This window comes from Mobula hypostoma, chromosome 10 (genome assembly GCF_963921235.1).
Source record: "Mobula hypostoma chromosome 10, sMobHyp1.1, whole genome shotgun sequence".
Taxonomy (NCBI): domain Eukaryota; kingdom Metazoa; phylum Chordata; class Chondrichthyes; order Myliobatiformes; family Myliobatidae; genus Mobula; species Mobula hypostoma.
In genome coordinates, this window is record NC_086106.1 from 117,622,873 (window position 1) to 117,639,741 (window position 16,869).

Below are 16,869 nucleotides of genomic sequence, written 5' to 3' on the forward strand. Positions count from 1 at the left end.
TTAATTTCGCATAAACATAGAAAGTCAGATTATAGCTTCTGAAGGAGTAAACAGAATTAGATTTTGGACTGAAGTTGCAGAAAAAAAACTCTTCTCATGACTTGCAGAGAAGTTAAAATTTCAATTAGCTTCGCTTTTTAATTTGATTTAAAAATACAAATAACAAGTTTGAAAAGAAAGACCAAGATAAGAAGTGACAGTATTAAATGGCCATTTTGATTAGTAAGCAGAGTTGGTGCTTAAGGAGAAACAGTGGGAAATGGTCACAAAGATGTTTTACAGAAAGCAATACAGTATTATTAACCACTTCAGTCACTGCTTTAATATGAAAAATCAAAATAAACTTCTTGGATATATACTCACTGAGTGGTATTCTGTTGCAGTAGCCCATCCACTTCAAGGTTTGGCATGTTGTACTTTCAGAAATGCTCTTCTACACAACACTGTTGTAACGCATGGTTATTTGAGTTACAGTCACCTTCCTGTCAGCTTGAACCAGTCTGACCATTCTCCTCTGACCTTTCTCGTTAACGAGGCATTTTCACCCACAAATCTGCCACTCACTGCATGTTTTTTGCATCATTCTCCGTAAACTCTAGAGAGTGTTGTGTGTGAAAATCCCAGGAAATCAACAGTTTCTGAGATACTCAAACCACCCTGTCTGGCATCAACAGTCATTCCACAATCAAAGTCACTTAAATCACATCTCTTCCCCATTCTGATGTTCGGTCTGAACCTCTTGACCAGGTTTGCATGCTTTTATGCATTGAGTTGCGGCCACATGATTGGCTGATTAGATATTTGTATCAACAAGCAGGAATGGAGGTGTATTGAATAACGAGGCCACTGAGTGTGTGTTCCTCCAAGAGGACCACAATCTTGTCGTGGTTTAGAGGCTTGCGTGCCTCAATGACCCGGAGTACTATGTTGGCTTTATGCTTTGCTCTTGGTAGGGTTACCCACACCGACTAGGTCAAAGGGTAGAAGCCAGACTAAGAGTGGTCCTCTGGTCCTCTGGGTTTGGGAGTTCAGCTCAGGGCCAACAAAAGTGTTACAAAAACAGCAATGAAGAATCCTTCTACAACCAAGTGTGACGATATTCCTGATTCTCCACCCGGGATTTGCTTGACTGACAGCAGTGAAAACCGTGAGGAAGCTACTGACATTCCCGCCGCTGCCTGTGTACGCTCTCCCCGTGACCGTGCGGGTTTCCTCTGGGTGCTCCGGATTCCTCCCACAGTCCAAAGACGTGCTGTTTGGTAGGTTAATTGGTCATTGTAAGTTGTTCTGTGATTGGACTAGGGTTAAACTGGGGTGTCGCTGGGCGGGAAGGGCCTGTTCCACACTCTATCTCAATCAATAAATAACAACGAAGGAAGCCCTGAACACTGCCAGAGATGGAAGACCATCATCACTGCCCTAAATACCAGCAGCGCCATTGGCAGTAAGTGAGTGAGTGTATGTATTTACAACAATTTTCACAAATTAATAAAAATATCCTTGACCCTTTGGCAAATAGGTAAACTCCCCAGGCAGCGTCTGCACCCCGCAGAAAGCTGCCATTCCCCAATAACCAAAGCAGGAGGAAACATGCTGGCACTCAGGCATGTCAGTTTGAAGTAAACTGCAAGGACCATAGAAGGGAAACCAAAGTTTCACACAGCAGCATTTTGTTGGCTGGATCCACCCATCATGTGATCACCAGTGGAAGGAATCCAACGATTCTGTCAGAATCACATTCTGAATGCCAGCTTAAGTTAACACTCGGACTGACATCTGTAACCATGACGTTTAGACGATCACACAAGTAGGGGTGGGGGAGAAAGATCACTCTAAATATGTTGCAAATGTATCAGGAACTGTTTTGGGATGTCACACTTTGGTCAATTTATAGGTGCATTATTGAAGCACTTATTACATATACTAAGACAGTCGTGTAGCAACAAGTATTTTAGTCATCTTTAAAAGTTTATTATAGATAATAATTTAAACAATCATTAAAACATGAGATGATCAGAAGAATTTCTATCTTTGGCCACATCAGGCATAAAGATTGTATAGAGTTCAAGTGTAAAACTGAATAAATTTGTTACCCATTTCGACGTCTGTTATAGTACGACAACTTGGAAATGGTGAACCACTGAAAGGTAATTAGTGTATATCAGCAAATCATTTGTAACTTCTGTTTTACTAATCCTGTGAGTTTTGTTTGAATAGTAAAACAAGGCAAGGAAGAAAAGTCAAAGTTAACCTTTCTAATTCGTGCAATGAAGCAAATGATCTATAACTTGATAAGTATCCACACCAGGATTGTGAGTATTTGCTTAGAAGTTCAACATGTTATTTTTTCTGCACTTTACTCATTACCCTTCAGCAACAGCATCTCAAATCACAGCAGTTTCCATACGTTAAATATGTTGATAACTTTCAGCTCTACCTAAAGACACCAATCCTCTCATCCCTTCAGTGACCAAGTCCTTGCTGATATTTAGTGCTGCACGAGCAGCAGTTTCCTCCAAACCCCCCCCCCACCCGAAACCCTTTTCTCTATCTGCCACTGTTAAAACGCTCTCTTTGACTAGCTGCCTAAATATTACCCGAACAGCCTTGCATTAAGATTTTTTCTCATAACATTCCCATGAAATATCCTGGGTAGTTTTGCTACCAGAGAAAAAGACTGCTAATAAATATGCGGCTGTGATTTTAATAAACGTGTTAGAAATCAGATTTATTTTTATGCAGTCATAAGGTGGATTCTGATATCCAATTAACTACTAAAATATAATTACCTTCAGACGTTGACGTCATTGCGTCAACAGACAGCTTTGCTAATTCTAACTTTTTGTTTTTCTCACAGAATTAAGAACACAGTCCATAACGTTCTACACTGTAAGTTGAGATTGATCATGCCCATTCCTCATCACTCTCTTTGGTCAAGGCATTCATCTTCCCCTTAGGAGACCTTTGGTTCTTTTTTTTAAAGAAAAAAGCTCAATATAAAATGAAAGTTTTTATCAAAGCTTTAAAAATAATTTCTCTGCTCTATTGCCCCTTCGGATTACTCAGATGCCACAGCCACAATGCTATTGCTCCACATTACCCGTACATATTAATAGGGGAGGTTGATGCTGTAATGTATTGTGTGAGCGCTCGTAGTGTCAGAGTGCGTATGACGTCAGGACGTAGAGAGGTAAAATGGAAGTCTGGTGAATAAACGTGATTGTTCAATTTGCAGAGGTGTCCGAGTCACATCAATATTACAGATACCCACAGATGTCACTGAACTCGCCATGAAAATAAGCAGCAAATAACTTGTGCTTTGGGAATCCAGTTCATTGTAGGAAGAGCTTTCAAAGTTTGAGACTTTAGGGTATTTTATGCCGCTGCTCGCTGGAGAGAGGGAGCCTGTCTGAGGTGCCCAAGTGCTGGGTTATGGACTGTAGTTTTGACGGACCCTGGATCAAGGTCTCTTTTGGGGGCTTTGCTGTTGCTTGCATGGTGGGGGTTGGGGAGGTCAGTGATTTTTCTGGTGTGAGTAGGGGGTGGGGGGGTTGACACTTTTGGTGCTGCTACTGCAAAGGGTGGGGGGAGAGGGTGTTTTGGGGCTTCAATGTTCTATCATTCATTCTATGGGGTCTCTTGTTTCGTAGATGTCCGTGAAAAGTACAAATTTCAGGTTTTATACTGTATACATTCTCTGATATTAAATAGACTAAATGAATGACTTGAATGAGGAAGTGAAAGAGCGGGTTAGTACGTTTTCAGATAACATGAAGGAGCCCCGGATAGTGTGGAGGGTTGTTATAGGTTGCAATGGGACATTAACAAAATGCTGAGCTGGGCTGAGAAATGGCAGATGGAGTTCAACCCAGACAAGCGTGGAGCAAATCATTTTGGAAAGTTGAATTTGAAGGTAGAATACAGGGGTAATGTGGGCATTCTTGGCAAGTGTGGAGGAACAGCGGGATCGTGGGTTGGTGTTTTGAGGCAGATACATTAGGGACATATAAGAAATTTTAGAAAGGCACATGTATGAGAGAAGAATGGAGGCTATGTAGGAGGGAAAGGTTAAATTGATCTTAGAGTAGGTTAAGTGGTTGGCACAACATTGTGGGCCGAAGGGCCTGTACTGTGCTGCAATGTTCTATGTCCTAATGTAACTACAGGGAGAGTTCACCTCAATCAGCATTATCACGTTCACCTTTGCTTTGAATTCGTCAACGTTCAGTGCAACATGAGCAGGACCCGCTGTTTGGAGAGGAAGCTTCTTTCTGACCAGCCAGTTGCAGTCTGTGCTTGAGGTTTACAAGGCTCCTGTAATGGGGATCCCTTCAGTCTGGTGTCTCAGCCCCACCACTTGTTGCCAAGTCTGGATCGGTCAGTCTCGAAGCTCTTCCCCCTGATCAGTCTCTTCAGTTCCTGGAGCTCCTCAGCCCTCATGCTCTGGTCGACTCCAGGGCTGGGCTGATAGGTCAGCGGTGACACGATGTAGCCATTCTTGTACAGACAAGCCCGCTTACAGAACTCAAACGTGCTAAACATCAAACCATAGTACGGGACAATCTGAAAATTAAGACAGAGCAGTGGTTACATCGGGCAGGCAAAAAGGCAAATCATTAAAGACGAATATGATAGCTTCTTGCAATAAGCGTACTTGAGACTCAAATATCATATACACCCTGACCAGTTGAGAGGACCATAGGAAGAATATAAAGAAACTGGGTATAGCAGCTATCGTAACACTATTACAGCACGAGTGACCTATGTTCATTTCTGCCGCTGTTGTTTCTCCCTATGGCCGCGTGGGTTTCCTCCTGCTGCTCTGGTTACAGCCCACGTTCCAAAGACATACGGGCTAATTGGTTAATTGGGCACATGGGTGCAACTGAGCAGTGTGTGCATCTCTAAATAAAAAATAAGGGAAAGTAAACCTGCACTGAGAGATGAGAGAGGGAAGTTGCTGTGCTAAGAAGAACGTTGGGATTATAGGGAGGCATCATGCAGAGATAACACGAACAAAGCCTTTGATCCCGACTGCTTCTGTAGCAGCTGTTGCCCCGGTGTGATTTTGTGAATATTATCATCAAAACGGCCGGTACAACTTTCAGCTGCTTCCTGGACACAGCCCTGTGGGTGACCATAGGTGCTGTTCAGGGTAAACTAACATGGCAGAGCACAAACACAGACTCAAGAGATTCTGCAGATGCTGGAAATCTCGAGTAACAAAACCAGAAAAGGCATTGGTTAGACCACATATGGAGCACCGTGAGCTGCTTTGGGGCCCTTATCAAAGTAAAAATGTCCTGGCGTTGGAGAGGGTCCAGAGGAGGTTTACAAGAATGATTCTGGAATGAAAAGATTAATGTACGAGGAGCATTTGATGTCTCAGGACCTATACTCACTGAAATTCACAAGAGTGGGGGGAAGGGAAGCTCATTGAAACCCAATGGATATTGGAAGGCTTGTATAGAATGGACTTGGGGAGGATGTTTCCAATAATAGGGGAGTCTACAACCAGAGGGGCCACAGACTCAGAATAGAAGGACATCTACAAGATGAGGAGGGAATTCTTTAGCCAGAGGGTGGTGAATCTGTGGAACTCATTGACACGGATGACGGTGGAGGCCAAGTCATTGGGTATATTTAAAGTGGAGGTGGATAGGTTCTTGATTAGTCAGGGCATCAAAGATTACTGGAAGAAATAGGAGAATGGGGTTGAGAGGGAAAATAAATTAGCCATGATTGAATGGCAGAGCAGACATAATGGGCTGAACGGCCTAATTCTTATGGTCTTATAAGTAGTTGGTTGCCAGAAACAGACAGAACCTCCAGCCAAGATTAGAACTTTGATAAAAGATAATAATGGTCAGAACATCAGGATAGTAAATCTAATTATCCCATTTTGGGGCTTTTGCTATGAAGTTGTTTGTGCAGCTCACAGCTCCTTTGCCTCTCGATGAGGCTGTGCATCTTAATGGAAGGAGTAAAAGAGGAAATAAGGTTGGGGTAGGGCATAGTCATTGGGAACTTGATAGGCGATTCGAGATTGCTTCATATCACTTCCAGTACACAAGAACGAAATAATTGTTACTCCAGATCCAATACAGCACAAAAATACACCACAAGATAAAGAACACAACAATGAAAAAGCACAATAAATATAAATACTGTACCTACATACATAGACTGAATGAATGCCCATAAAGTGATGCTAGGTACAGGGATGTCTGTAAGGTGACTTAGTCCGGAACGAGCTTTGTTTGAGTGAAGTCCCCAAGTAATTGAGGGATTTAAGAAACCAAGACCGATCAAATGTAAGATCCCAACAGAATTTAGAAACATGCAGACAGATAATGGACAGTTGAATATCACGTGGTGAAAGAACTCAACATTGCTAATTGACTAGGTTCCAAATGTTTATCCATCTGGATTCGCCAAATGGATTGAGTAGAGTTTTCAAACAAAATGAAATCTTTTTACCCCTGTGAACTGGGCGTAAATACCAGAAAGCCATTACAATTCTCTTTACTGTTGATACTTGTGTTGTTCTGCTCAGTATGGTGGGCCTGCTATGTTAGTGCTGGAATGAGTGGTGACACTCACGAGTCGTGCCAGCACATCTTAGTTTGTTTGGTTGTTAATGCAAACGTTTTGACATACAGTACTGTGCAAAAGTCTTGGGCACATATATATAGCTAGAGTGTCTAAGACTTTTGCACAGTACTGTATACGTCAATGTGGAGCACAGAGGGAGTCTGTAAATCTGAGGGAGCAAAGGATGTTGGGAATGCTGAAGCTGGGACACCGTGGGACGGGTGTGGGACAGGTGGCAGAGAAGGAGTGCCAGGAGTGGGGGGTGGTACGGATGCAGACACACCCAGCTCTGAGACACTCGACTCCAAACAATTTATTTATTGATCATTACAGACTGTCTCTCTGGTGCTTCCTGTTCCCTCCCCTCTCCCTTCCCCTCTTTCCAACCATGATTCCCCTCTCCCTGCCCCACTTCCCACTCTCAGTCCACAATAGAGACCCGTATCAGAATCAGGTTTATCATCACTCACGTATGTCATGAAATTTGTGTTTTTTTGCAAAACAGTGCAATACATAAAGTTACTACAGTACTGTGCTAAAGCCTTAGGCACCCTAGCTGTATGTATGTGCCTAAGACTTCTGCACAGTACTGTGCTTGTGCTAAATAATTTGGAATCAAATCTGAATCAGAATTGAACCTCCAAAAAGTAATATTTTTGTAAAACTCAACTGAACTCACTCATTTATTTATTTAGAGACTCCAGACAGCAACAGGCCCACACCGACCAATCACACCCACGTGGCCAAATAACCTACCAACCCGTACTTTGGAATGTGGGAGGAGACTGGAGCACCGGGAGGAAACCCACGCGGTCACAGAGAGAGCGTACAAACTCCTTACAGACAGCGGTAGGAATTGAACTTAGGTCTCTCTGCTGTAATAGCATTACTCCAACTGCTACATATGTTACAGAACATCAGAAGGCACTGACAGGAGAGTTATGAAACACAACAGTGAGGTGTTAAGGTGGGCGAGGAAAAACTCAGGCGTGTGGTAGGTTTTAAATAGTTGTAAAGCAGGAAAGAGGTGGATAAATTGCGAAGATTTAAGGGCAAGAGCCAATCTGTGTGACACCAGGAGGCAGTAGATAACAGCCCAATCTGTTATCTCTGCAGACATTGGTACCACTGTACAGCACTTACAGCCTCTTTGTAATGTAGTGAACCATCTTCTTGAGTTAATGCAGTCTATGTGGTGAATGCACTGTCTGTGTTACTGTGTATCATCAGAGTGGCTTTGTGGTTTACTAGGCTGCTTCAGAGAGCAGTTCAAACTAACCACATTGTGTGGATATGGAGTCAGAGGCCAAATTGGACAAGGCTTTCAGACATTCTTCTCTGTCAGATAGTCGTTGGTATTTTACAACAATCTGAAACTTCCATCATCTCCATTACCCACATGAGTGTTTTTATTCTGGATCAGAGTCATAGAGCTCTACTGCACAGAAGCAGGCCCTTCAGCCCATCTAGTCTATGCCAAACTGGTATTCTGCCTAGTCCCATCAACCTGTACCTGGACCATCGCCCTCCATACCCCTCCCATCCATGTACTTCTCCAAACTTCTCTTAACTGTTACAATAGAACCTGCATCCATAACTTCCTCATCCACACTCATACCACCCTCTGAGTGAAGTTCTCCTTAAATATTTCACCTTTCACCCTTAACCTATGACCCCTAGTTCTAGTCTTATCCAATCTTAGAGGGAGAAAAAAAAGTGCTAGCATTGACCCTATCTATAACCTCCATAATTAATTAACCATTAATTGACTAGCTAATTATTAGGTTTAGTTGATTAACGGAACTAATCTTTCCTATCTGATGTGGTTGGACTTGTACTTATGTTTGTAGATATGTGGACAAGATTAGTTTGACAGCCATCCTATTGTCTCTTGACCAATTGAACAATATCAAATCGCTTTTCTATTGATCAGTTGTTCCTCCAAAAGCTTCTCCCCCGTGCCCCCCCCCCGGCAATTAATCTGATCAACCATTCAAGATATCCCCATCCCACCTCTTCTATCCATTAGCTCAGACACTGGACTGTAAACACGTCAAACCACTTTCCATAATGCTTGTAAGTTCATGCTGGTGTGTCAAGATTCAAGATTGTTTAATGTCATTTCCACCAGTACACAAATGTAAAGGAGAACGAAATAATTGTTACTCCGGATCTGATGTAGCGCTAAAAAAAACCACAATAAGGTAAAGAACACAATAATAAAAACACAACAAATATAAACGTGTAAGATAGCTTATATACATAGATTGATTGTATGTCCATACAGTGACACCAGGCACAGGATTGTCTGTACATACGCTGACTCTGACAGGAAGTGATAAAGCAGTGGTGGTGAGCTGCGTTACTGGGTGGAGGTGTTGATCAGCTTTACTGCTTGGGGAAAGGAACTGTTTTTGAGTTTGGTGGTCCTGACATGGATGCTACGTAGCCTCCTCCCTAATGGGAGGGGGACAAACAGTCCACGAGCAGGGGGATGGGATCTGTTATGATATTTATGTATTTAAGCATTTCTTATTTGAAATATGTACATCTAACTTTAATGTTATATAATTCTTTATTCACTATAATTGTTGAATGATGTTGTTTTTGCTGCATGTCATGCCCCGACCAACACCCCGGCAAATTCCTAATCCATGCAAATGTATAAATGTATATGGTGAATAAAGCTGATTCCTGAATCATCTCTAGTGTTTGAACACACAGCAGAATCAATGCATTTCTCTGGTTCTGTGTCCGCCTGACAACTGCTGGTTTTATAGGGGCTGGGATTACCTTTAGTAGGTTGGCAGACAGGCCGTTCCACAGACTCAGAAAACCCTTTATCTTCACAATTTGCTTGAAACAGTCAATGACACCAGTAAAATGAACATCAACGCCACCGTAGTGCGGGAGCAGCGGACTTTGTGCCTACAATGAAAGAGACAGTGTTCAGGTACAGAAATTAAATACAAGATAATGATTAGCTCTATTTGTCAACATGTACATTGAAATATGCGGAGAAATGCTTTGTAAACGTCAAGTCAAATCAAATCAGTGAAGACATGCTGGGGCATCCCACGAGTGTCGCCACGCTTCTGGAGCCAAGATAGCAAGCCCCCAACTCACAAGCACTAACCTGTACGTCCCTGGAACGTGGGATGAGACCGGAGCATCCAGGGAAACCCACCCGACTCCGGGGAGAGTGTACAAACTCTTCTTTGACAGTGGGAGGGACTGAACCCTGATCTCACAGCTGGCGCCGTAAAGCGTCGTGCTGACCGCCATGCTACCTCGCCGCCCTGTCACATCCTCAAGAAGACAACATCTATCTTCAGGAATCTGCCATCCTCTTCTGGGGCACGCACACTTCTCATTGCTACTGTCAGACTGGAGGTACAGACGTCTGAAGTCCCACACCACCAGGTTCAAGAACCGTGACTTCTCTTCAACCCGCCAACACAGCCCTAACCCTAGCTCAGCGAAGGAATACCACAATCACCTCTTCACTACCAAGGACTTTGTGCAAAAGCAAGATCTTAGTGTAGAAAAAAACAAGTCTTGTATTTCACTGTATGCTACAACTTTAAGTATAATTTCTATTCTGTGTGTTTACATGACGAAGAGGCTGCAACATGCACGATTTTCTTTATGCTGTACCTCACTGTACTTGTGCATGTGACACTAAACTCGACTTTGGGGAGACAAACTATGAACATACACTACTGAAGGAACGTTTCAATTGCCTCTAGTTGACCTGCCAATGGAAGTGGTTGCAGGAAAGCAGCATCCATTATCAGGGCACCCCACTCCACTCCCATCACCCAGGTCATGCTCTCTTCTCACTGCTGCTGTCAGGAAAGTGGTTCAGGAGCCTCAGGACTCACACCACCAGGTTCAGGAACAGTTATTACCCCTCAACCATCAGACTCTCGAATCGGTGGAGATAACTTCATTCAATTTCATTTGACCCATCACTGAGGTGTTCCCACAACCAATGGCCTCACTTCCAAGGACTCTTTATCTCATGTTCTCACTATTGATTGCTGGTTTGTTTATTATTATTACTTGTTTTTGCATTTGCACAGACTGTTGTCTTCTGCACTCCAGACGATCGCCCTGGTCCAGCAGTCTTTCATTGAATCTGTTACGGCCATTATTCTATAGATTACTGAGTATGCCCCCAAGGAGGTGTATATGGTGAAATATATATACTTTGATAATAACATTTACTTTGAACTTTGAAGTTGTAACTTTCTTGACTAGTCAAGGTGTCAAAGGTTACAAGGAGAATGGAGTTGAGAGGGAAAATAAATCAGCCATGATGGAATAGCAGAGTAGACTTGAAGGGCAAATGGCCTAATTCTGCTCCTGTGTCTTATGGACCTGCCACAACCTTCCCCCCATATCACAGACAGCTGGGGAGGGGGGAGAGGTAACTGAACCACAATCTGTGATTGCTGGCACTGGAAAGTACTCCATTAACTGCTGCACTTCAATGTTGAAGTGAGAATGTTTTCTGTTTACGAGGCAGTTATGAAAGGATAACATTGCTTCCCCTACACCTCTGAGAATTGTACCTTGGAAGCTGTAATGTGCACCCGAGATACCAGGTTAACGCCTCCTTCAACAGTGCGATGCTCCCGCAGTACTGCACTGAAACATTTGTTTTGTCACCGTTGTGGGGTTCGAACCCACTAAAGGAGATCAGGTTCAACAAGGCCGACAGTCCAAATTCCCACAGCGAATACCAAGCATCGAGCAAGGGGACACATAGATCCTTTCCCCAGGACAGAAAACCATCTCTGTGGTAGCCTAATGGGTGGTGCGACGCTAATACAGCTCGGAATGTTCCGGAGTTCGGAGTTCAGTTCTGGCACCGTTCTGTAATGAGTCTCTCTATATCCTCACCCTGGAATACATGGGTTTACCCCAGGGGCTCCGGGTTCCTCCCACAATCCAAAGGCATACCGGGTAGGCTAACTGGTCATTGTAAATTGTCCTGTGATTAGGTTAGGGTTAATTGGGATTGTGGGGTTACTGGGGCAGCGTGGCTCCGCGCTGTATTGCTAAATAAGGAAATGGCCAACATGAGAAGGCATGATTTTAAATTGATTGGAGGAAAGTACAGTGGGCAGGGGGTTGGAAGCCAAAGGGAAGTTGTGTTACACAGAGAGTGGTGGGTGTGTGGAACCTGCTGCCAGGGGTGGAGGTGGAGGCAGATACATCAGGGACATTTAAGTATCCCTTAGATAGGCACATGGATGATAGGAAAATGGAGGGCGATGTAGGAGGGAGGGGTTAGATTGACCTTGGAGTACGTTAAAATGTTAGTACAACCTCGAGGGCCAAAGTATCTCCTCTATTTCCCAGATACCTACCCTTATCCCATCTTCCTGCCGCCTTAACAGGGTTAGAGTTCTTCTTGTCCTCACCTACCTCCCCCTGAGTCTCTGCATCCAACACATCGTTCTCTGCAACTTCCACCATCCTCAATGGGATCCTACCACCAAACACATCTTTACCTCCCATCCACTCTCTGCTTTCCACAGGGATCAGTCTCTCCATCATTCCCTTGCCCATTTGACCATCCTCACTAATCTCCCTCCAGGCACTTATCCCTACCAGCAACAGAAATGCTACACCTGCCCATTCACCGCCCCAAACAGCCCTTCCAGGTGAGGCGACACTTCACCTGCAAACCTGGTGGGGTTACCCATTGTATCCGGTGCTCCCAATGTGGCCTCCTCTACATTGGTGAGATCTGACGTGTATTGGGGGACCTCCACTCCATCCACCAAAAGCAGAATTTCCTGGTGGCCAACTATTTTAATTCCTATTCCCATTCCTGATCTGACCTGCGTGGATGAGTGTGTGCCTACAAAGACTTGCTGTACATTCCCAAACCAAAAGCCGTGGATGAACCAGGAGGTACGTCGTCTGCTGAAGGCCAGATCTGTGGCATTCAAGTCTGGCAACCCAGGCTTGTATCAGAAAACCAGGTATGATTTGAGCAAGCTACTTCAAGGGAGAAGAGACAACTTTGAAAGAGGTTGGAGGCAACATCGGATGCACGACAGCTCTGGCAGGGTCTGCAAGATATTACTTCCTACAAAGCGAAACCCAATAGCGTGAATGACAGTGATGCTTCATACCAGATGAACTCAACGTCTTCTATGCCCACTTTGAAAGGGAGAACACAACTACAGCTGTGAAGATCCCTGCTGCACCTGATAACCCTGTGATCTCTGTCTCAGAGGCCGATGTTAGGATGTCAAAAGAGAGTGAACCCTCACAAGGTGGAAAGTCCCGATGGAGTACAGTACCTGGTAAGACCCTGAAAACCTGTGCCAACCAACTAGCAGGAGTATTCAAGGACATGTTCAACCTCTCACTGCTATGGGTGGAAGTTCCCACTTTCTTCAAAAAGGCAACAATTATACCAGTGCCTGAGAAGAATAATGTGAACGGCCTTAATGACTATCGCCCAGTAGCACTCACGTCGACAGTGATGAAATGCTTTGAGAGGTTGGTCATGACTAGGTCTCAGCAAGGACCTGGACCCATTGCAATTTGCCTAGTGCCACAATGATCAATGGCAGATGCAATCTCAATGGCTCTCCACACGGCTTTAGACCACCTGGACAACACAAACACCTACGACGAGATGCTGTTCATCGACTATAGCTCAGCATTTAATACCATCATTCCCACAATCGTGATTGAGAAGTTGCAGAACCTGGGCCTCTGTACCTCCCTCTGCAATTGGATCCTTGACTTCCTAACTGGAAGACCACAATCTGTGTGGATTGGTGATAACATATCCTCCTCACTGATGATCAACACTGGTGCACCTCAGGGGTGTGAGCTTAGCCCACGGCTCTACTCTCTCTATACCCATGACTGTGTTGCTAGACATAGTTCAAATACCATCTACAAATTTGCTGACGATATAGCCATCGTTGGTAGAATCTCAGGTGGTGACGAGAGGGCGTACAGGAGCGAGATATGCCAACTAGTGGAGTGGTGCCGCAGCAAAAACCTGGCACTCAACATCAGTAAGACGAAAGAGCTGATTGTGGACTTCAGGAAGGGTAAGACGAAGGAACACATACCAATCCTCATAGAGGGATCAGAAGTGGAGAGAGTGAGCAGTTTCAAGTTCCAAGGTGTCAAGATCTCGGAGGATCTAACCTGGTCCCGACATATCAATGTAGTTATAAAGAAGGCAAGACAGCAGCTATACTTTATTAGGAGTTTGAAGAGTTTTGGTATGTCAACAAATACACTCAAAAACTCCTATAGATGTAGCGTGGAGAGCATTCTGTCAGGCTGCATCACTGTCTGGTATGGGGAAGTGGGGGCTATTGAACAGGACCGAAAGAAGCTGCAGAAGGTTGTAAATCTAGTCAGCTCCATCTTGGGCACTAGTCTACAAAGTACCCAGGACATCTTCAAGGAGCGGTGTCTCAGAAAGGCAGCGTCCATTATTAAGGACCTCCAGCACCCAGGGCATGCCCTTTTCTCACTGTTACCATCAGGTAGGAGGTACAGAAGCCTGAAGGCACACACTCAGCGATTCAGGAACAGCTTCTTCCCTTCCGCCATCTGATTCCTAAATGGACTTTGAACCCTTGGACACTACCTCACTTTTTTAATAGATAGTATTTCTGTTTTTTGCAAGATTTTTAATCTATTCAATATCAGAATCAGAATCCTTTATTATCGCCAAGTTTGTGGACACATACAGGGAATTTGATGCCAGTTTCCCTGAGCTCTCGCTGTACAGAATCAAAAAGCAAACAAAACAATACTGCAAATAATTGTGAACTATATACAATGAGGTATACCTGTGTCTGTACAGGTGGACTTGGTTTATAATAGACTAAAATTCAAGTGTTCATAAGACTGATGGCATACGGAAAGAAACTGCCCTTGTACCTATTTGTCCTGGCATACAGTGATCTAAAGCGCCTACCAGAAGGAAGGAGTTGGAACAGGTGATGTCCAGGGTGTGATGGGTCTACAATGATGCTGCTTGCTCGCTTCCTGACTCTAGATGCATATAAGTCCTGGATTGAAGGCAGCTTCACACCAATAATCCTTTCCGCAGCCCTGATGGCTCTTTGGAGTCTATTCTTGTCTTGTTTGGTAGCTGATCCAAACCAGACAGTGATGGACAAACAGAGAACAGACTGGATTATTCCTGAATAGAATTGAATCAGCAGCTCCTGAGGCAGGTTGTACTTCCTGAGTTGATGTAGGAAATACAACCTCTGCTGAGCCTTTTTGATATACGTATACTGTATAAAGTATAGTGAATAAAATGTACTTACTCATTTATCATTATTATTATTTTTTTCTATATTATGTATTGCATTGAACTGCTGCTGCTAAGTTAACAAATTTCACGTCACATGCCGGTGATAATAAACCTGATTCTGATTCTGACATGTTCATGGCCTCCTCTTTGTACCACGATGAGGACACTCTCAGGCTGGAGGAGCAACACCTTTTATTCCATCTGGGTAGCCTCTAACCTGATGGCATGAAAATCGATTTCTCCTTCCAGTAATTCTTTTCCCTCCCCCCTTCTTCTTCTTCTATTCCCCACGTTGGTCTCTTACCTCTTCTCCTCACCTGCCTATCACCCTCCCCTGGTGTCCCTCCTTCACCTATCACCTTCTAGCTGTCCACTTTCCCCCCGCTCCCCCCCCCACCTTCTATTCTGGCAACTCCCATTCCAGTCCTGAAGCCGGGTCTTGGTTGACTCTCCATAGATGCTGCCTGACTTGCCGAGTTCCTCCAGCATTTTGTGAGTGGTACTCTGTGCAGTAATGTCTGTGTTCAGTACATACTTGGAATTTAGTTCACTCAGTGGCAGCATTAAAGTCACTAACAAGGTGAGACATGATCTACTACAACAGGCTCTGGAGACACAAACTGGCTGCTGTGTGACGGGTGCAATTTGACCTTCAACACACCCTTTAATTAGGCCAGCTGACTGTAGGACGTGCCTCCAGCTTGCAATCAGATTATCTTGGTTCAAAGCCGGTCATAAAATAATTAAGCATGTGGAACTCTAATTGTCTCAAACTTAGAAAGTGACTAATTCCGATAATGTCAGCAGGCCGTGCTAACACAGTAGCATAGCACAATGTTATTATAGGTTGAGCTTTGGAGTTCAGAGTTCATTCCCAGCATCCTCTGTAAAAGAGTTTATACATTCTTCCCATTTCCTCCCACATTCTAAACATGTACCAGTGAGTAGGTTACTAGGTCTTTGTAAATTGTCCTGTGACTAGGCTAGGGTAACGTTGGTGGGTTGATAGTGGCCGCATTTGGTGGGGCAGAAGAGCCTATTCCACAACGCATCTCTAAATTTAAAAAAAAGCATAACACAAAACAGCTGAAAGTATTTCTGATAAATCAGTGAGCAACCAGCTGGGAAAAAAAACACAACCAGTGAGATTCTGGAGAAGTTAATAATTAATGCTGTAAGTAGGTGAAGAATTAGTGTAAAGAGGATTTCCAGAACTTTCCTGGTAACCTCGTCTACACATAATTTGCCATACAGTCTGGGGAGATAGCTGCAGATACAAGGCAGAGCAGATCTGCACAGTGGTAAGGTGAGATATTCACAGGGCTCAGAATAACGAAAGGTGGAGGGACGGCTCGTGTTGAGGAACCAGGGAGTCTGCAGAAGGACATGGACAGATTAGGAGAATGGGCAAAGAAATTGCAGGTTCCTTATGGCATATGGTCACGCACTTTGGTAGAAGGAATAAAGATGTAGACTATTTTCTAAACAGGAAGCAAATTCAGAAATCTGAGGTGCAAAGGGACTTGGAGATCTCGTGAACGATTTCCTAAGGGGTAACTTGCACGGTTGAGATTGTGGTAAGGAGAGGAAATGTAATGTTAGTGTTCATTTTGAGAAGACTAGAATATAAAAGCAAGAATGTAATGTTGAGGCTTTTTAAGGCATTGGTCAGATTGCACTTGCAGCATTGTGAGCTGTTTTGGACCTCTTACCCAAGAAAAGATGTGCAGGCATTGGAGATAGTCCAGAGGAGGTTCACAAGAATGATCCTGGGAACGATAGTGTTAATGTACGAAGAGCGTTTGATGGCTCTGGGCTTGTCCTCGCTGGAGTTTAGAAGGATAGGGGGGAAACTCATGGAAACCTATCGAATATTGAAAGGCCTACATAGAGTGAACATGGAGAGGATGTATCCGAAAGTGGAGCAGTCTAGCAGCAGAGGCCACAGCCTAGGA

At 44.0% G+C, this 16,869-nt stretch overlaps 1 protein-coding gene across 1 annotated transcript in view; it reads right to left on the reverse strand.

Moving 5' to 3' along the window:
* Nucleotides 1–1,858: 1,858 nt before the first annotated feature.
* Nucleotides 1,859–16,869, reverse strand: part of slc25a43 (solute carrier family 25 member 43) — a 42,454-nt gene continuing 27,443 nt past the window's right edge. Inside the window, exons 4-5 of the mRNA XM_063061454.1 lie at nucleotides 9,388–9,522; nucleotides 1,859–4,563 (exon numbers count right to left, since the gene is read on the reverse strand). Of these exons, the coding sequence (XP_062917524.1) occupies nucleotides 4,345–4,563; nucleotides 9,388–9,522 (354 nt within the window). The 3' untranslated portion in view covers nucleotides 1,859–4,344. The remainder of the gene's footprint in view (nucleotides 4,564–9,387; nucleotides 9,523–16,869) is intronic.